Source organism: Somniosus microcephalus, chromosome 2 (genome assembly GCF_052327205.1).
Source record: "Somniosus microcephalus isolate GS21.2 chromosome 2, FLI_Smic_1.0, whole genome shotgun sequence".
NCBI classification, from domain to species: domain Eukaryota; kingdom Metazoa; phylum Chordata; class Chondrichthyes; order Squaliformes; family Somniosidae; genus Somniosus; species Somniosus microcephalus.
In genome coordinates, this window is record NC_140988.1 from 77,880,273 (window position 1) to 77,901,480 (window position 21,208).

General features: G+C 45.1%; 1 protein-coding gene across 1 annotated transcript in view; it reads right to left on the bottom strand.

Moving 5' to 3' along the window:
* The window catches only part of gask1b (golgi associated kinase 1B), a 123,992-nt gene that overhangs the window by 32,174 nt on the left and 70,610 nt on the right, over positions 1–21,208 (bottom strand). Inside the window, exon 2 of the mRNA XM_086010593.1 lies at positions 7,641–7,855. Within this exon, the coding sequence (XP_085866719.1) occupies positions 7,641–7,855 (215 nt within the window). The remainder of the gene's footprint in view (positions 1–7,640; positions 7,856–21,208) is intronic.

A 21,208-nucleotide genomic window follows, 5' to 3' on the forward strand; every position in this document is an offset into this window, starting at 1 on the left:
CCAAATGGGAATACAAAAATTAGAAACTCAACATGTGGGGAATCTTGATCCCAAACTCTTATGCTGTCATTCTTTGCTGTAGCACTTTGGAGTGCTAGTGCACAGGATTACCATGTACATACCTTTAACATACGTACCAAATCAATGGGGACTGCGATGATTTGAAAACGTTATTCTTGTTCAAGAAAAGTAATTCTCTTAATAACACTGTAAAAATTGGAGTGATGGATGGTTTTTAAATATTTGAAGAATGCAAACCTTTGCCAAAACTGTTCACAAAACAATATTCGCTATATGGCGTACCGATTGGCTAAATGCAATTATTTCTCTAAATAGTGGACGAAACTTTCCAAGGACCCATGCCACCAGGCAACTTAGTGGAAAACTGAGTGTGCTTCACTCCACAATTCTTCATTCATTGACATAAATTGAGGAAAAGTGTGGGCAATGCACCCATTATTTTCTGATACCACCAGAAACAGACAGCTTACCATAAGAAACAACCTTTTTGCTTCTCTTCCTGACCCCGCATTGTCACCTCTGGTATCCTCCAAGGATCTATCCTTGACCCCCTCCTCGTTCTCATCTACATGCTGCCCCTCGGTGACATCATCCGGCAACACAATGTGAGTTTTCACATATACGCTGATGATACCCAACTCTACCTCTCCTCCACCTCTCTCAAACCCGCCACCATCTCTATAATATCAGACTTCTTGTCCGACATCCAGCACTGGATAAGTAGAAATATCCTCCAATTAAATATCTGGAAGACCGAAGCCATTGCCTTCGGTTCACGCCACAAACTCCATTCCCTTTCCATTGATTCGATCTCTCTCCCTGGCAGCTGTCTAAGGCTGACCAAGTCTGTTCGCAACCTTGGTGTCATATCTGATCACGAATTGACCTTCCTACCTCATATCCGTTCTATCATTAAAATTGCTCATTTCCCTCTTCATAATATCACTTGTCCCCACCCTTACCTCAACATATCTGCTGCTGAAACCCTCATCCATGCCTTTATCACCTCTAGACTTGACTATTCCAACGCACTCCTAGCCAGCCTCCCTAGTTCTATCCTCCATAAACTTGAGGTCATCCAAAACTCGGCTGCCCATGTGCTAACTTGCACCAAGTTCTGCTCACCCATCTCCCCTGTGCTTGCTGACCTATATTGGCTCCCAGTTAAGCAACGCCTCGATTTTAAAATTCTCATCCTTGTTTTCAAATTGCTCCATGGCCTCACCCCTCCTTATCTCTGTTAACTCCTCCAGCCATATAATTCCCCGAGATCTCTGAGCTTTGTCTATTCTGGCCTTTTGAACATCCCCGATTTTAAATGCTCCACCATTGGTAGTCGTGCCTTCAGCTGCCTAGGTCCTAAGCTCTGGAATTCCCTCCCTAAATCTCTCTGCCTCTCCACTTCTCTGTCCTCCTTTAAGACACTCCTTAAAACCTACCTCTTTGACCAAGCTTTTGGTCATCTGCCCTAACATCTCCTTATATGGCTTGGTGTCAAATTTCCTTTTTGATAACACTCCTGTGAAGCACCTTGGGATGTTTTATCCCACAGTCCAAAGATGTGCGGGTTAGGTTGATTGGCTATGATAAATTGACCCTTAGTGTTAGGGGGATTAAATACGTGGGGTTACGGGGATAGGGTGGGATATGTGTTGGTGTAGGGGTTACGGGGATCGGGTGGGATATGTGTCGGTGCAGGCTCGATGGGCCGAAATGGCCTCTATCTGCACTGTGGGGTTTCTGTGGTTTCTGTGGTAAAGGCGTTTTATAAATAAAAGTTGTTGTCTGATATACCATTATGCTGTATTTTGTGTATTTGTGATGGAGACAATTGAGGAAAAAGAGTAGTATGCAGTAAATTTAAATTATTATTATAATGCCCACCACTATAGCCTCAGCGTGATTTACAAAGTGAGGAAAGGATAGCAACCAGGAGATGGGAAAAGTTAATGGGGGGAAGGGTTGGCTAAAAGCATGGTTGAAGAGATAGGTTTTATTAAGAGACTTTTGAAAGAAAAGGCAATGGGAGCGGTCAAAGTGCTTTTGAGAAGAAGTTCCAAAGGGCAGGGTATAGTGACTGAAAGATCAGGCACTAATGGTGGAGCAGAGGGAGTGAGGAACAAGCAGTATTACAGCGGTAGAGCAGCAGAAGGCATAGGGTGGAGACGAATACACAGGATGAAACCATGAATGGATTTTAACATGAGCGTGAGTACCTTAAGGATAATGAGCTCAGGAACAGGGAGACAGTTGACCTTGGCAAGGACAGGGGTGATGGAGTTTGACCCAGGCACAAAGGTCAAAGGGCACTAACGTAAAAATGTTTAACAATACTATTACAATCAGTGGCCCAGTGAGTTAATAAGAACATAAGAACATAAGAAATAGGAGCAGGAGTAGGCCATACGGCCCCTCGGGCCTGCTCCGCCATTCAGTAGGATCATGGCTGATCTGAATCTAGACTCACGTCCACTTCCCTGCCTTCTCCCCGTAACCCCTAATTCCCTTATCTGCTAGGAAAATGTCTATCTCCATTTTAAATTTATTTAATGTTGCAGCTTCCACAGCTCTCTGGGGTAGCAAATTCCATAGATTTACTACCCTCTGAGTGAAGAAGTTTCTCCTCATCTCAGTTTTGAAAGGGCAGCCCCTTATTCTAAGATTATTCCCCCTAGTTCTAGTCTCACCCATCAGTGGAAACATCCTCACCGCATCCACCCGATGCAGCCCCCTCACAATCTTATATGTTTCGATAAGGTCGCCTCTCATTCTTCTGAACTCCAATGAGTAGAGTCCCAACCTACTCAACCTTTCCTCATACGTCAACCCCCTCATCTCTGGAATCAACCGAGTGAACCTTCTCTGAACCGCCTCGAGAGCAAGTATGTCTTTTCTTAAATATGGAAACCAAAACTGCACGCAGTATTCCAGGTGTGGCCTCACCAATACCCTGTATAACTGCAGCAAGACTTCCCTGTTTTTATACTCCATCCCCCTTGCAATAAAAGCCAAGATTCCATTGGCCTTCCTGATCACCTGCTGCACCTGCATACTAACTTTTTGTGTTTCATGCACCAGGACCCCCAGATCCCTTTGTACTGTAGCACTTTGCAGTTTCTCTCCATTTAGATAATAACTTGCTCTTTGATTTTTTCCGCCAAAGTGCATAACCTCACACTTTCCAACATTATATTGCATCTGCCAAATCTCTGCCCACTCACTTAGCCTGTCTATGTCCTTTTGCAGGTTTTTTATGTCCTCCTCACTCACTGCTTTCCCTCCCATCTTTATATCGTCGGCAAACTTGGATATCTTCCACTCGGTCCCTTCCTCCAAATCATTAATATAGATTGTAAAGAGTTGGGGTCCCAGCACTGACCCCTGCGGAACACCACTAGTTACTGATTGCCAGCCCGAGAACGAACCATTTATCCCAACTCTTTGTTTTCTGTTAGATAGCCAATCTTCCACCCATGCCAGTATATTACCCCCAATCCCGTGATTTTTTATCTTGATCAGTAATCTTTTGTGTGGAAGCTTGTCAAATGCCTTTTGGAAGTCCAAATACACTACATCCACTGGTTCTCCTTTATTCACCCTGTATGTTACATCCGCAAAGAATTCGAGCAAATTTGTCAAACATGACTTCCCCTTCGTAAAACCATGCTGACTCTGTCCTATTAAATTATGTTTATCCAAATGCTGTGTTACTGTTTCCTTAATAATGGACTCCAACATTTTGCCACCCACAGATGTTAGGCTAACTGGTCTATAGTTTCCAGCTTTTTGTCTACTTCCCTTCTTAAATAAGGGTGTTACATTAGCAGTTTTCCAATCTGCCGGGACCTTTCCTGAGTCCAGGGAGTTCTGGAAAATGATCACCAATGCATCCACAATCCCTACCGCCACTTCTCTCAAGACGTTAGGATGTAGGCCATCCGGTCCGGGGGATTTATCTGCCTTAAGTCCCATTATTTTACTGAGTACCATCTCCTTAGTGATTTTAATCGTGTTTAGCTCCTCCCCCTCCATTGCCCCCTGTTTTTCCAGTGTTGGGATATTTTTAGTGTCCTCTACTGTAAAGACTGATACAAAATATTTGTTCAGCGTCTTTGCCATCTCCATGTTCCCCACCACTAGTTTCCCGGTCCCATCCTCTAAGGGACCAACGTTCACTTTAGCCACCCTTTTTCTTTTTATATAGCAGTAGAAACTCTTGCTATCTGTTTTTATATTTTTTGCTAGTTTACATTCATAATCTATCTTCCCTTTCTTAATTAATCTTTTGGTTATTGTTTCCTGGCTTTTAAATGCTTCCCAATCTTCTATCCTCCCACTAGATTTGGCTACTTTATATGCCCTTGTTTTCAGTCGAATACTATCCTTTATTACTTTACTAAGCCATGGATGGCTGTCTTTTCTTTTATTCCCCTTTTTCCTCATCTTGAAAGATGTGAAATATCTCCTTGAATGTAGACCACTGCTCTTGTACCGTCTTACACTTTAATCTGTTTTCCCAGTCCACTTTAGTCAATTCTACTCTCATACCTTCATAGTCTTCTTTATTTAAGCTCAGTACGCTGGTTTGAGATCCAACTCTCTCACCCTCAAACTGAATTTGGAATTCAACCATATTATGGTCACTCATTCCAAGGGGATCCTTTACTAGGACATTTTTTATTAATCCTGTCTCATTACACAGGACCAGATCTAAGATTGCCTGCCCCCTGGTTGGTTCAGTTACATACTGCTCAAGGAACCCGTCCCTAATACACTCTATGAACTCTTCCTCAATGCTGCCATGCCCAATTTGATTAGTCCAGTCAATATGAAAGTTAAAATCCCCCATGATTATAGCTGTTCCCTTATTACAAACCCCAACTATTTCCTGATTTATACTCTGACCAACAGAGTTGCAACTGTTAGGAGGCCTATAGACTACGCCCACTAGTGACTTTTCCCCTTATTATTCCTTATCTCCACCCAAACTGTTTCACTATCCTGATCCTTTGACCCAATATCATTTCTGACTATTGAATTGATTCCATCCTTGATTAACATAGCAACCCCACCTCCCTTTCCTTCCTGTCTGTCCTTCCTAATTGTCAAATACCCTTGTATGTTTAGTTCCCAGTCATGATTATCTTGCAGCTATGTTTCCGTAATGGCCACCAGATCATACCCATGTGTAGTTATTTGTACCGTCAACTCGTCAATTTTGTTGCGAATGCTGCGTGCATTCAGATAAAGAACTTTCAAATCTGTTTTCTGACAATTTATTCCTGCTTTTACCCCTTTTACTACTTTACCTTTATCATTATACATTCTGTCCCATCCTGAGATGCTCTGGTTTTTAATTCCCCCACTGCTACCTTGCTCTATTGCCTTCTCCGCTGTCATTTTTATTTTTCGCTCTCGTAAAACCTCCCCCCCACTAATTAGTTTAAAGCCCTCTCTACAGCCCTAGTTATTCGATTCACCAGGATTCCAGTCCTAGCACTGGCCAAGTGAAGTCCGTCCCAATGGAACAGCTCTCTCCTGTCCCAGTACTGATGCCAGTGTCCCAGGAAGCAAAACCCATTTCTCCCGCACCAGTCTTTGAGCCACGCATTTAACTCTCTAATTTTATTCACCCTAGCCAAATTTGCACGTGGCTCAGGTAGTAATCCAGAGATTATTACCCTTGTGGTTCTGCTTTTTAATTTGGCCCCTAGCTGCTCAAACTCCCTCAGCAGAACCTCCTTCCTTGTCCTATCTATGTCTTTGGTACCAACATGGACCACGACAACTGGATCCTCCCCCTCCCACTCCAAGTTTCTCTCCAGCCCAGAGGAGATGTCCTTAACCCTGGCACCGGGCAGGCAACACAGCCTTCGGGACTCTCGCTCTCGGCTGCAAAGTACTCTATCTATCCCCCTAACGATACTATCCCCTACCACTACAACATTTCTTTTAACTCCCCCTACTTGAATGGCCCCCTGCTCCACGGTGCTGTAGCCAGGTTACTCATCCTCCCCGCGGTCCCTGTTCCCATCCTCACAGGGAGTAAGAGCCTCAAACCTGTTGGACAAGAGCAAGGGCTGCGGCTCCTCCAACACTACCTCCTGGATCCCCGTACCTGCCTCACTTCTCGTCACACCATCCTGTCCCTGGCCATGGACTACATCTGAATTAATTACTCTAATTGGTGTGACTCTCTCCTGATACACAGAGTCCAGGAAACTCCCCCCCTCCCTGATGTGTCTCAGCGTTTGCAGCTCAGACTCCAGCTCATCAACACGGAGCCGGAATTCCTCGAGCAGCCAACACTTACTGCAAATGTGATCACCGTGAGGATCAATGGTGTCCACCAGCTCCCACATATTGCAGCAGCAGCACATCACCTGATCTCCCATTCTATGTAATTAATTAAATTTATTAATATTATTTTTAAATACCCTCTGCCCCGATTCTAGATGATGAATATCGCACCTTAGAAACTATAAACCACAGAGTTTAAGCTTAAAAAAGAGAGAAATACTTACCAACCAATCACTTACCCGCTTTCTGGTGACATCACTCTTAGATTACTTTTTACCTCTCTCCTTTCCTCCGAGTTCCGAGTTCGGAGATTAGTACGCCTTACCTGGGTCTCTGGGACTTTTATAGCCCCGTTCTGCCCTTTCACCTATAGGATCTAATTTTGAATCCACCTAGATTAATGGGATGAAAGTGTCCTCTCTTTGCTGTAAAGGTCCTAAATGAAATAATTTGGGGAACTTTCATCTCTATTCCTGGTGAGCATGGCTGATCGCACAAGACAGCCAACAAATTGGCCATTTGATTGAAGGAAATAGGAAAAACAATCTTTTTATCTAAGGATTAAGTCACATAGGCAGGAGATTTCCACTAACAAAATCATAAATGTGTTCCTTATAAACACACAGGAGTAGAATTTCCACAGAAGGTCCGTGATCTCCTGTTATAACTTTGGTGAAACCCCAGACACACAGTAACTGGCTGTTTATGCTGTTTCTCCGGGATTTCCATTGATCTCTCATTGCAGTTATGGTGGGATATTGGGAGAATTCCCATAGAATATACCAATGACACTCTTTATGATTTGTTACACTTAGCGCACAAGGGAAATCTTCATTCCATTTTTTTGGCTCACAGTAGAGGAGGCATTAACTTGCTGCGCTATTACCTGTACTGGGGATAATTGATGCTGGTACTTGGTACCATGACCCTGCATTTCTGTGGCAGTTCTCCCAATAACTTCAGCAGGAGACTGACTGAACTCCCAGGGAAACAAAGTGAATGGCTAAAAATGGCTGTTTATGATGCTTCACTTGAAGATCCACTGGTCTCTGCCAAAGTTACTAGAAGAACCACCACAAAATATAAGGGCCTAAATGTATGAACTCTTCAGTTCTCTGTCATTGAGATTCCTCACTTTGAAGAATAAAAATATTTACCAAAATATACATTTTATAAATTATCAATTAAACTGTAGGAAGAAGTTGGTGCATGGGGGAAAATATCACCAACAGGCATCAAATATAATTTTTGTTCTTTTTTGGAGGGGAGTAGTCCTGCATTAAATTAAGAATGCACAGTACTTTCAAACTGTTCCTTACCTGTAGTAGAAAATCAAAGAGAGCTAGTTTGCACCATTCATAGTGGTGAATATCTGTACAACTCCAGTCTGGTTTAGGAACCTTGCCATGAACCCAACACTTCCATTTTAGTGATTGCTGGTAAGACATCCAATTCAATTTGACTGTAGACTGAGTGTCATTATCGGCCATTGACAAGGAAGCATCCCAGAGAATAACAGGACGAGGTAGGCCATCTTTGAAAGAGAAAAATATTTCAGGTTTGTCTGAACTAATTTACAATAAGTACACCACCAACCACAGATAATACACAGTATCATCTCTGAATTTTGGAATAATCCAGAAAGCCTATTTAGTGAGAGCATGTTAGTGGAAGTTTCATGATATGGGCTCTCCATAAAAAATTACTTGCATCTATATAGCACCTTTGAAGTCCACGGGACATCCCAAAGTGGTTCATGACCAATTAATGATTTTTTTTAAGGGGTATTTTTGTTATTATGTCAGCAAACACAACAATCAATCAACCTTGCACACAGCAAGGTCCCACCATCAGCAATGATATGAATGACCAGTTAATCTGCTTTGGTGGTATTGGTTGCAGGATGGATATTGGTCAGGACACTGGGAGACCTCCGTTCTCTTTCAAAATGTGCCATGGGATGCTGTACATCCACCAGGACCGGAAAACTGAAAGATGGCTCCTCAGACAATGCAACACTCTCTCAGTACTGTACTAAAGTGTCAGCCTAGATTATTTGCTCGAGTTCTGGAGTGAGACTTGGGGCCCGATACTCTGAGACTCTGGTGTCCCCCAAGGATCTATCCTTGGCCCCCTCTTATTTTTCATCTACATGTTGCCCCTTGGCGACATCATTCGAAAATGCAGCATCAGTTTCCACATGTACGCTGACGACACCCAGCTCTACCTCACTACTTCTTCTCTTGGCCCCTCCACAGTGACTGCTTGTCCGACATACAGTTCTGGATGAGCAAAAATTTTCTCCAATTAAATATTGGGAAAACCGAAGACATTGTTTTCGGGTCCCGCCACAAACTCCGCTCCCTAGCCACTGACTCCATCCCTCTCCCTAACATCTGTCTGAGGCTGAACCACACTGTTCACAACCTTGGTGTCATATTTGGCCCTGAAATGAACTTCCGACCACATATCCGCAGCATAACAAAGACTGCCTACTTCCACCTCCATAACATCGCCCATCTCCGCCCTTGCCTCAGCTCATCCGCTGCTGAAACCCTCATCCATGCCTTTGTTACCTCTAGACTTGACTATTCCAATGTACTCCTGGCTGGCCTCCCACATTCTACCCTACGTAAACTTGAGGTCATCCAAAACTCAGCTGCCCGTGTCCTAACTTGCACCAAGTCCCGTTCGCCCATCATCCCTGTGCTCACTGACCTACTTTGGCTCCTGGTTAAGCAGCGCCTCGATTTCAAAATTCTCATCCTTGTTTTCAAATCCTTCCATGGCCTCGCCCCTCCCTACCTCTATATTCTCCTTCAGTCCCACAACCCCCCGAGATATCTGCGCTCCTCTAATTCTGCCCTCTTGAGGATCCCTGATTATAATCACTCAACCTTTGGTGGCTGTGTCTTTTGTTGCCTCGGCCCTAAGCTCTGGAATTCCTTGCCTAAACCACTCCGCTTTGCTACCTCTCCGCCTTGCTACCTCTCTTTCCTCCTTTAAGACGCACCTTAAAACCTACCTCTTTGACCAAGCTTTTGGTCACCTGCCGGAATTTATCCTTATGTGGATCGGTGTCAAATTTTTTGTCTTAAAATACTCCTGTGCAGCACCTTGGTATGTTTTACTACTTTAAAGGCGCTATATAAATACAAGTTGTTGTTGTTGTTGATTTTTATGGGGAGATGGGGAGGGTGCGGAGGACCGTGGTAGCGTAGGGAAAACACAGCAAGGCTGGGGATGTGGCGGTCCTGCCAAATTTAATGGTAGGACCACATTTGAATTTTTTTCTTCTGTTTCTCGCCCGGCAGCCGGCCAGATTGACAGGCTGGTCAGCTGTCGGGCAGGAAAACCAGCGGAAGAAGGCTGCAACCAGGGACTGTTGGGGACAATTGGTAGTGAGGGAGCTACAGTTAGGGGTTGGTGGGGGGGAGGAAGGGAGCGGCAATTGAGAGGAAGGGAGCTACTGATTGGGGCTTGTGGGGGGTGGTCGCCGATCGGCAGGAGGGAGACAGAGGCTGCGATTGGCAAAGGGGGGGCCGAAAGCTTCCTTGAGGGGCAGGGGGGAGCACTCCTGCTCCTCCTGGCCCACAAGGAGTGCTGTAAGAAGTACTTACCTTCTGGAGCCGCAGCTCCCGCCTCCATTTCACTGCCAGGTTTCTCAAGCCCTGGGAAACCCGGCTGGCAGCGGTTAAATTTAAATCAGGCTCCCAATTGCACTGTGGGAGCTTGATTTAAATGTGTTTATGAAGTGTTCCGCCAACTCACACAACACACTACCGCCGCCACCAGACCCACAACAATATGGTTGACCTTTATCTACCCTCTGAAATGGCCTATCAAGCTACTCAGTTGCATCAAACTATTACAAAAAAGCATAACAAGAATGAAACCAGACGGACCACTAGCATCGAACTAGGCATCGGATTCGAGCACGACAAAGGCACACCCAGCCAAATCAACCCTGCAAAGTCTTCCTCTCTCTGGGGAATTGTGCAAAAATTGGGAAACCAATCCCACAGACTAGTCAAGCAACAGTCTGACAGAGTCATACTCACAGAATCATTCCTTTCAGCCAATGTCCCAGACTCCTCCATCACCATCCCTGTGTACCTTGTGTCCCACCAGCAGGACACAGCCACCAGAAGTGGCAGCACAGTGGTATATGGGAGGGAGTGGCTCTGGGAGTCCTCAACATTGAGTCCGGACTGCATAAAGTCTCATGGCATCAGGTCAAACATGCGCAAGGAAACCTCCTGCTTTTTACCACCTACAGCCCTCCCTAACTGAGGAATCAGTACACCACTTGAACACCACTTGGAATAAGCACTGAGGGCACAGAATGCACTCTGGGTGGAGGACTTAAATGTCCATCACCAAGAGTGGCTTGGTAGCACCACTACTGACCGAGCTGGCCGAGTCCTGAAGGGCATAACTGGTAGACTGGGCTTGCAGCAGGTGGTGAGAGAATCAACACGAGGGAAAAACCTACTTGACCTCGTCCTCATTATTCTACCTGTCACAGTTGCATCTGTCCATGACAGCATTGGTAGCAGTGACCACCGCACAGGCCTTACGGAGACAAAGTCCCGTCTTCACACTGAGGACACCCTCCATCGTGTTCTGTGGCACTACCACCGTGCTAAATGGGATAGATTCAGAACAGATCAGCGCATCCATGAGGCGCTGTGGGCCATCAGCAGCAGCAGATTGTATTCCATCAGAATCTGTAACCTCATGGCCCGGCATATCTCTCACTCTACCATTACCATCAAACCAGGCGACCAATCCTGGTTCAATGAATAGTGTAGAAGAGCATCCCAGGAGCAGCACCAGGCGTACCTAAAAATGAGGTGCCACAACACAGCGGAAGTAGCATGCTAGAGACAGAGCTAAGTGGTCACACAACCAATGGATCAGATCAAAGCTCTGCAGTCCTGCCACATCCAGTCATGAATGGTGGTGGATCATTAAACAACTAACAGGAGGAGGAGGCTCCATGAACATCCCCATCCTCAATGACGGCAGAGCCCAGCATGTGAGTGCAAAAGATAAGGCTGAAACGTTCACAGCCATCTTCAGCCAGAAGTGCCGAGTGGATGATCCATCGTGGCCTCCTCCTGAGGTCTCCACCATCACAGATGTGACTCGTCAGCCTGTTCGATTAATTCTACATGATGTCAAGAAAAGGCTGAACACATTGGATACAGCAAAGGTTATGGGCCCCGACAACATGAAGATTTGTGCTCCAGAACTAGCCGTGCCTCTAGCCAAACTGCTCCAATACAGCTACAACACTGGCACCTATTCAACCAAGTGAAAAATTGCCCAGGTATATCCTTTCCACAAAAAGCAGGAAAAATCCAATCCGGTCAATTACTGCCCCATCATCTTACTCTCAATCATCAAAAAAGTGATGGAAGGTGACGTTGACAGTGCTATCAAGCAGCACTTACTTACTAATAAGCTGCTAACCGATGCCCAGTTTGGGTTCCTCCAGGATCACTCTGTTCCAAACCTCATTACAGCCTTGGTCCAAACATGAACAAAAGAGAAGAATTCCAGAGGTGAGGTGAGAGTGACTGCCCTTGACATCAAGGCAGCATTTGGTCGAGTGTGGCATCAAGAAGCCCTAGTAAAACTGAAGTCAATGGGGATCGGGGAAAAACTCTCCACTGGCTGGAGTCATACCTAGCACAAAGGAAGATTGTGGTTGTTGGAGGCCAATTATTTCAGCCCCAGGACATCGCTGCAGGAGTTCCTTAGGGCAGTGCCCTAGACCCAACTCTCTTCAGTTGCTTCATCAATGACCTTCCCGCCATCCTAAGGGCAGAAATGGGGATGTTTGCTGATAATTGCACAGTGTTCATTCCATTCATAATTCCTCAGATAATGAAGCAGTTCATGCCCATACGCAGCAAGACCTGGACATCATCCAGGCTTGGACTAATAAGTGGCAAGTAAAATTCATGCCACACAAGTGCCAGGCAATGACCATCTACAATAAGAGAGTCTAGCCACTGCCTCTTGATATTCAACGGCATTACCATTATCGAATCCCCCACCATCAACATCTTGGATTTTACCTTTGACCAGAAGCTTAACTGGAGCATCCACCGAAATATTTTGGCTACAAGAGCAGGTCAGAGGCTGGGTATTCGGTGGCGAGTGACTCCCCAAAGCCTTTCCACCATCTACAAGGCACAAGTAAGGAGTGTGATGGAATACTCTCCACTTGCCTGGATGAGTGCAGCTCCAACAACACTCAAGAAGTTCAGCACCATTCAGGACAAAGCAGCCCGCTTGATTGGCACCACATCCACCACCTTAAACATTCACTCCCTCCACCACCAGCACACTGTGGCTGCAGTGTGCACCATCTACAAGATGTACTGCAGCAACTCACAAAGGCTTCTGCGACAGCACCTCCCAAACCCGTGACCTCTACCACCTAGAAGGACAAGGGCAACAGGTGCATGGGAACGCCACCACCTCCAAGTTCCCCTCCAAGTCACAAACCATCCTGACTTGGAAATATATCGCCATTTCTTCATCATCACTGGGTCAAAATCCTGGAACTCCCTAGTTCCTACCTAACAGCACTGTGGGAGTACCTTCACCATACAGACTACAGCGTTTCAAGAAGACAGCTCACCACCACCTTTTCAAAGGCAATTAGGGATGGGCAATAAATGCCGGCCTTGCCAGCGATGCCCACATCCCATGAATATAAATATATTTTTTAAAAGGCAATGGGCGGGTAAATGGTAGGTTGGGGACATGTTCCCTATTTTTGCATTTTTTACATGACTCTCTCCCGCCCATCGTGGTGGGGTTAATATCAAAGCCTTGAACTCACAACCTTCTGACTCAGGGATGAAAGTGCAGCCAAATAAGTATAAATGATGAAGCGAGGATCAATGTGTGGTACCTCAAAAAAATGGTATAATTGGGCAATATACTACAATGATATGGGTTAAACCTATTAGGAGCAACATCAGTACAAGTATACTTCTAATAAAATTAATGTGAGAACTTATTCAGTAAAAAATGTCCACGAAGAAAAATAACATTTCAAAAATTCCATAATAATCAAACCTAATTGAAATAAAAATAATTGTATCTGATATCATTAGTTTAGTTGAAGATGCCATTGCTGGGAGAAGGCAAATATATGGGCCTAGAAATTGAGTTTTGGCTTAGCCAGGGCTTTAGCGCCGGAAGTTAGTGCCGGCGCTAAGTCCCCCTGCGTGCGCCAAAAATTCAGCAGGGCCGCGCCCAAACGGCTGCCGGCGCTACTGAAGGGTCTTTGCGGCGGTAAATCGGCGCTAACTGCCGTTTCGCGCCGCAATTCCGGCGCTGCGGCACCCGATGCGGTGCGGCAGGCTCGGGAAGTGCAGGCCTCCTCCTTCCCTTAAGGAGGAGCTGCCTGCACCCGGCCGCGGCCCGCGAAAATCTTTTTAAAAATGAGCCCGGCACCTCGGACAAGTGCCGGGCTTGCTTCTGTTCCGGGGGGGGGGGGGGGAAGTCCGGGGTGGGAGCTGCGGCCAGGCGGCCGGCGGGAAAGCGGCCGGCCGCCGCGGGGCCTTTAATGCGCCGGCGCAAAGACTTGTAAGACTCTGTTGCCAGAGTCTTAGTTGCGGCTGCCACGGGCGAGGCGGCCGCAACTGAATTTCGGCGCTGGGGCCCGTCGGCATGGCAACCGGGACGCTGCGCACACCGATGACGTCATCGGTGCCGGCGCAGCGCTACCGGTCTACCGCGGCGGAAGGGCCCCAGGCAATTTCGGCGCCGGCGCCAATTGCAGCGCTAGGCCCTCTAGCGCCGCAAAATCGGCGCTAAGGGCACTCAATTTCTAGGCCTTGATGTTTTCATCATTGGGGCATGGGGAATTTGCAGGAATAGCTCATATATTTCCTACGAGAACACTTCCTGTTTAACTACATGCTGTGGTCAATCATACAAGCACTACCAGAACAGTGGGACTTCCTGTACTTGACTATAGGTACAAAGTGACAACCATATCAATGCAATCATCAGAGGACAATATTTCAGATGAAGCTTTGATGTAAAAAAAAAACTGTCCTATTATCATCAGCACAAATGCCACAAAAGCAAATGATAAAAAAGGTGTTTCACTGGGATCTTTAAACAGCACAGCTTACGACAGAGGTCATGCCAGAGATATTTAAACTGCACAGCCTATGACAGAGGTCATGCCAGAGATCTTTAAACAACACAGCCTACGACAGAGGTCATGCCAGAGATCTTTAAACAACACAGCTTACGACAGAGGTCATGCCAGAGATCTTTAAACAACACAGCTTACGACAGAGGTCATTCCAGAGATCTTTAATCTGCACAGCCTACAACAGAGGTCATGCCAGAGATCTTTAAACTGAACAGCCTATGACAGAGGTCATTCCAGAGATCTTTAAACTGCACAGCCTACGACAGAGGTCATGTCAGAGATCTTTAAACAGCACAGCCTATGACAGAGGTTATGCCAAATCTGCAAGAGTAACAGCTGGCTCCAAACAAAGCAGAGTTCTGATCAAAGCATAGAACTCCAATTTATCAGAATATTTCACATATTCTGCATTTGTATATGATTTCCAAACAAAAAATAACATTTAAACACAAAACCCAGAGCCAAACTTGAAATTTCCCCCCATTATCCAGATGCTGGTGCCCAGCATGCCAAATCTAGTGAGTGCACTGGCAATTGTCCCCTAGAGATAACGGCACCATTGAGAGGTCGAGTACTGATGTAAAGAAAAATAGAGCTTTTTGTTAAGCATTTTCTGCTGGTTTTGTTAAACTGAATTACCTAATAAATTATTAAATTGTTCAAAGGTTTGAGAATTGGCTATCTATATCTGCAGCTCTGCTTCAAATTGACTGAATACTAACTTTAATTTCCATTTGTGGGTACTTGCAATCATCGGGCTTTACTGTACACACTTAACAGGTAAATATATGTGGGCATTTGTGGGCATTTGTGAACAAGAAACCTTCAAGTGCTGTTGACCATTTAACTTATGAGTGCAATAAGCAAATGATTTTACGTCTGCTGACTCGTGAGTGTTTTATTTTCATTAGTCAGCATCACCTAAGGTGCACTCTGTTCATATGGTGCAATGAATTGAGTGAGTGTATATTGCATATGGTGTAATGAATTGCGTGAGTGTATATTGCATATGGTGCAATGAATTGAGTGAGTGTATATTGCATATGGTGTAATGAATTGAGTGAGTGTATATTGCATATGGTGGAGGTAATTGAGTGAGTGTATATTGCATATGGTGGAGGTAATTGAGTGAGTGTATATTGCATATGGTGGAGGTAATTGAGTGAGTGTACATTGCATATGGTGTAATGAATTGAGTGAGTGTATATTGCATATGGTGCAATGAATTGAGTGAGTGTATATTGCATATGGTGTAATGAATTGAGTGAGTGTATATTGCATATGGTGCAATGAATTGAGTGAGTGTATATTGCATATGGTGTAATGAATTGAGTGAGTGTATATTGCATATGGTGGAGGTAATTTTGACTTTGTGCGACAGTGTAAAAGGGGTGATAGCGAGCCAGCAGCCTGTTCTACATCGCTCCTGATTTTTATTCCAGGAGAGATGTAAAACGAGCTGCCGATTAAGTATCACTGGTGTTACACTATCGCAGAATTACCCCTGGTGAGTTAAGATGAAGTGTAGAATGCAGGTAAAGTTGGATTAGATGAGAATTGGGCTGGGATACAATTCAATCTCCATTATAAAATTGCACTTTCTTTTCTTATTTTTATATTTATATACTTTGATTTTATATCACTCTCAAAATATATATTTTTTTAATCTTACATCTGCTCGCACTTCCTGTCTACACAACTTGAATTCATGTTGTCATGCTTTTGTCACATATTTTGTGTCATTTTTTGCCATTACATATTCCTCTATCCACATATACTTGTCACCTGTAATTGTATTATCTGGCCACTGGAGAGTGCTGTGAATCAAATCCCTAGTTTTCTGAGACAAATTTATGAGAATGGGGGTATTGTTTTGTAGACGAGAAGTGCAAGGGGTCCACTCAGGGTCAGAGTCATGTCTGGGTGGAAGGATGCATCAGCAGCACCCACTCTGATCCAACCTAGTAAAGTAGAGCAGCCCACAGCCACTCTTCCTAAGGTCCCACAAGGCTATTGGGGTCAAAACATTTTACAGTTTTGGAGTCTTCAGCTCAAGGAGCCATCCTGTCACCAGACAAGGTATCTTGGTCTAGATAAGGGTTGAGGCCTTTCAAAAGTCCTTAAAGGTACTCACACCAGCTGTCAGCTGATGCAAGCTCTACTAAGGTCTTTTATGTGCGTAAAGGCTGTATTTCCTGGCTGAGCCCAAGAGCCTCCCCCAGCAAGCCCCCTGATTGCAGGCGGGTGGACGGAATATCCACCTGCAGTCTCCTCTACCAGATGTTGGCTGTACTGAAAAACTAGGGTGTAATACCAGCAGAACCAGGTCCCAGACCAAATTCTGGTTAAAGGGAGCCAAACCAATCCTTCTCCCCACTTGATTCAGGCCAGAATTTCAGGGCCATGATTTTAGATATTTTTTATAGCAATGTGCATATAGAGAAGAGCATTAAGGTGACCAACAAACATTGGGGATAATTTTGACCATGCAATAGTGGAAAACAGGCAATAGAGAATTGGCAGCCTGTTTTACATCTCTCACGGTTTTTGACTTCAATGGAAATGAAAATCGGGAATGTAAAACGGGCTGCCGATTTGCTATTGCCCATTTTGCATTATCGCATAAAGACAAAATTAGTCTCATTGTGTTAGGTGTTTCTGTGTGGCTCTCAATCCTGTTATGTTCTGAGTTTATGATGTTGCAGAATGAAGTTATACTACATGCATCAAGGTTTACTGTTTGTTACATTATCAAGCCAATTGCAACTTGGGCCAGGTATCTGGAGACAGTTCCGGTGCGTTGTACTAAGGCATAAAACACTTAGGGCTATAAATCAGATAGCGCAGGGATCACGATACGCAATTAACCCGTGTCCGTTGAGTGGAATGCAGGCAGCACGCAAACTCTGTGCTGCCTGCTAATTATAATGATTTCTGCGTGCAGCCAGGGCTCCCAGCGCTGTTCATTGGCTGCACGTATCAGCAGGGGGCCCAATATCATTAGTAACTTACGCTACTTAAAGCTAGCCTGCACCTCTTAAAGGGGAGGTGCATTGTGGCTGCAGCAGGTGCTGGGAGTCGTTCTGTAAATGAATCTGACCTGGGAAGGAGAGAAGAATGGCTGACCATGGGAAAGAGCAGGTCCCCAGGCTTTTGAACACAGTACTGGAGGTCTTAGTGGAAGAGGTGGAAAGGAGGAGAGATGTCTTTTATCCTCAGTAGGGCAGGAGATCCTCCAGACACACAATGAGAAGGCAATGGGAACAGATAGCTGTGGAGGTTAATGCCAGGAGTGTAGCCCCAAGAACCTGGATGCACCGCTGGAAGAAGTTTAGTGACCTCACATGAGTGGTCAAAGTCAGTGAATGCTTGTTCAAATACCTTATCCTACCAACTGTACCACTAGCCTCAGCTGTTGCTAATTCACCATACCTCCATCACTCACCTACCAACAATCTCTACAAATCAGGACTCATACCTACATTAAATGTGTCACCTCACCCTCACACACTGAGCACTGTTGCAAGCCTCACACCCACAGCTTGTACACACTGCCAGCTATTCAACCATGACAGACACATCACCCAAACAGATTGCATGACACTCACTGACACACTTCCCTACCTCTTGCAGGAGAAGGTGGTGCATAACCAGAGGCAGCAGGAACTAACCGGAGCGGGAGAGGCGCACCTGCATGTTCTAAACCCCATGGAGGAGACGGTGCTGGCCATTGTGAGAAGGGCTATTGTGAGGTGGAGGCCATCGGTGGGGCTGAATCCATTGAAGATGGTGGTATCCTATAGTAATCTGGGATGTAATGTTTAAGTTATCCACCAGATGGAGCCAAATATTAAGGGTTCACATTCACCAGTATTTAAGGTAATGGGTCATGTATTCAATGTCCTGGTACACCAGTTTATACGGTAATGTAGCATTGCATTATGGGTATGACTCAGAGGTGCATCCTCCATCTTGGCTCCAGCTTGTAAGAGCTATGTCTCTCTGCTACACTGTGTAAATAAACAGTTGGGTTTTGTTCCTAATATCTCGCATCTCTCAGTTTCTGACCTTACCACTCGGATATCACATATTGGCGACGAGGATAAACAGATCATACCTTGACAAAGAAAAAAAAAGAAAAGGAACACTGAATAACGGATCATGGCTGCTACGGTAGGAAAGATCTCTGCTTTTGATGTTCAGGCGCAGACCTGGGATGAATACTGCGAGGTGTTGATGCATTTCTTTGAAGCAAATGATATAATTGATGTCGGAAAAAGGAGAGCTATTTTGCTCACTTCCGTGGGAAGTCAGATGTATAGTTTAATGAGAAACTTATGCAGTCCTGAAAAGCCTGGAGACAAATCATTTGCTAACTTAGAGGCCTTGCTGAATGACCATTTCAATCCTAGACCGAGTGAGATTGTACAGCATTTCAAATTTAATTCACGGAACAGAAAACCGGGAAAGACTGTATTGGGTTATGTAGCGGTGTTGAGGAAATTGGCACACGATTGCATTACGGCAACAACCTGAAAGACATGCTGAGAGATAGGCTAGTTTGCGGGATAATGGATGATCGAATGCAGCGGAGATTATTGTCCGAGACTGGGCTTACATATGAAAAAGCGTTGGAACTTGCTCAAGCCATAGAGACAGCGAACTGAGATGTAAAAGAAATAAAAGGTTCAGACTGGGCTACTACAAAGCAAGTTGGAGGTCAAGTTATTGTGCACCAGTTAAATATGTGTCAGAAACCACAACGTGAGCATGTAAAGGCATGTTATAGATGCAATGGCGATCACCTGGTGAGGGAATGCAGGTTTCTGGAGGAAAAGTGCCACAAGTGTGGGAAAAAAGGACATATAAAACGTGCATGCAGGGCAAAAGCAACCGTGGAGGAATACATACCAAAAGGGGGAGGAAAGCAAAACCTAGGAAGAGAAGTGAAAAAACAGGGAGCACATCACATCAGCGGAGAAGCTGAGAAAGAAGACGACATGTTCATAATGCATAGTATGCTAGAGAACATTCCAAAAGTGGATCCTATCACTTTGCAACTGAGAGTAAATGACTCTAAGGTCAACTTTGAAGTGGATACAGGGTGCGGCGTAACCATAATGAACAGGGAGGAGTACTCAAAATTGTGGAACCATGCAAAAGTTCCAGATTTAAAGTCTTGCTCTATGCAGCTTAAAACATATACCGGTGAACGAGTGGCGACATTGGGTACAGCTACTGTAACTGTGCAACACAGGGACACAGTGGAACAGCTACCTGTAGTCGTAGTATCGGGTTCCGGACCAAACCTGTTAGGCCGGGGCTGGATACAAGAATTAAATTAGATTGGGGAGCAATAAATCAAATAGAGGGAGGCAAACAGTTGTCTGTGCAAGAAGTGTTGATTGAACATGAGAACATGTTCAAGGAAGAACTTGGCACATTTAATGGCCCCCCAGCTAAGATTTATGTAGACAAGAAGGCACTGCCAAGGTTTTTTAAACAACGACCTGTGCCGTATGCCATGAAACCGAAGGTAGAGGCTGAGCTTGACCGTCTTTTGAGAGAGAACATACTGGAACCCGTGAAATGTTCAGAATGGGCAGCTCCCATTGTACCTGTTTTAAAATCGGACAATTCGGTAAGACTCTGTGGAGATTATAAATTGACAGTAACTAGGGTGTCTAAACTAGAACAGTATCCTATTCCCAAAACAGAGGATCTCTTTGTGAACCTGGCTGGAGGGAAGAAATTCACAAAGCTGGACATGAGTCATGCATACTTGCAGATTACACTAGATGAGGAATCCAAGAAGTATGTAACCATAAATACACACAAGGGTTTGTTTACCTATAACCGCTTACCATTCGGTGTCTCATCTAGTCCAGCTATTTTCCAGAGGACTATCGAGGGTGTACTGCAAGGGATCCCACAGGTTTCAATCTATCTGGATGACATTCTGGTGACGGGAGGAACCGACCAGGAGCATCTGAGCACTCTGAGAGAGGTACTACAAAAATTGGATAAGGCTGGGTTATGGCTCAAGAGGAGTAAGTGCACTTTCCTGGGGAATGAGGCCGTGTTCCTGGGACACAGAGTGGCCGCCACTGGGCTCCATCCAATCAAGGAGAAGGTACAAGCACTGCAGGAGGCCCCAGCTCCTACCAATATGACTGAGTTAAAAGCTTACCTGGGACTGCTAAACTATTATAACAAATTATTTACCAAACTTGGCAACAGTGTTAGCACCTCTTCACAAACTTCTGCGCAAGGAGACACAGTGGCAGTGGAAAGAGGAACAGAGGGTTTCATTTGAACAGTCCGAGAAACTGATGCTGTCCTCGGATGTGCTGGTTCACTACAATGCAGAGAAAGACATCATTCTCTCTTGTGATGCTTCACCTTATGGGGTGGGGGCGGTTCTTTCACACAGCTTGGAAGATGGAACAGAAAGACCAATAGGGTTTATGTCCCAAACTCTGACACCACGGAAAAAAACTATTCCCAGTTAGATAAAGAGGGGTTAGCAGTAATGTTTGGGTTACAGAGGTTTCACAAGTACATATATGGCAGGAAATTCACCATATGCACCGATCATAAACCTCTTCTATCTCTTTTTAATGAAATGAAAGCAGTACCACAGATGGTGTCACCCCAGATCCAGAGGTGGGCAGTGACGGTGAGGGCATATGA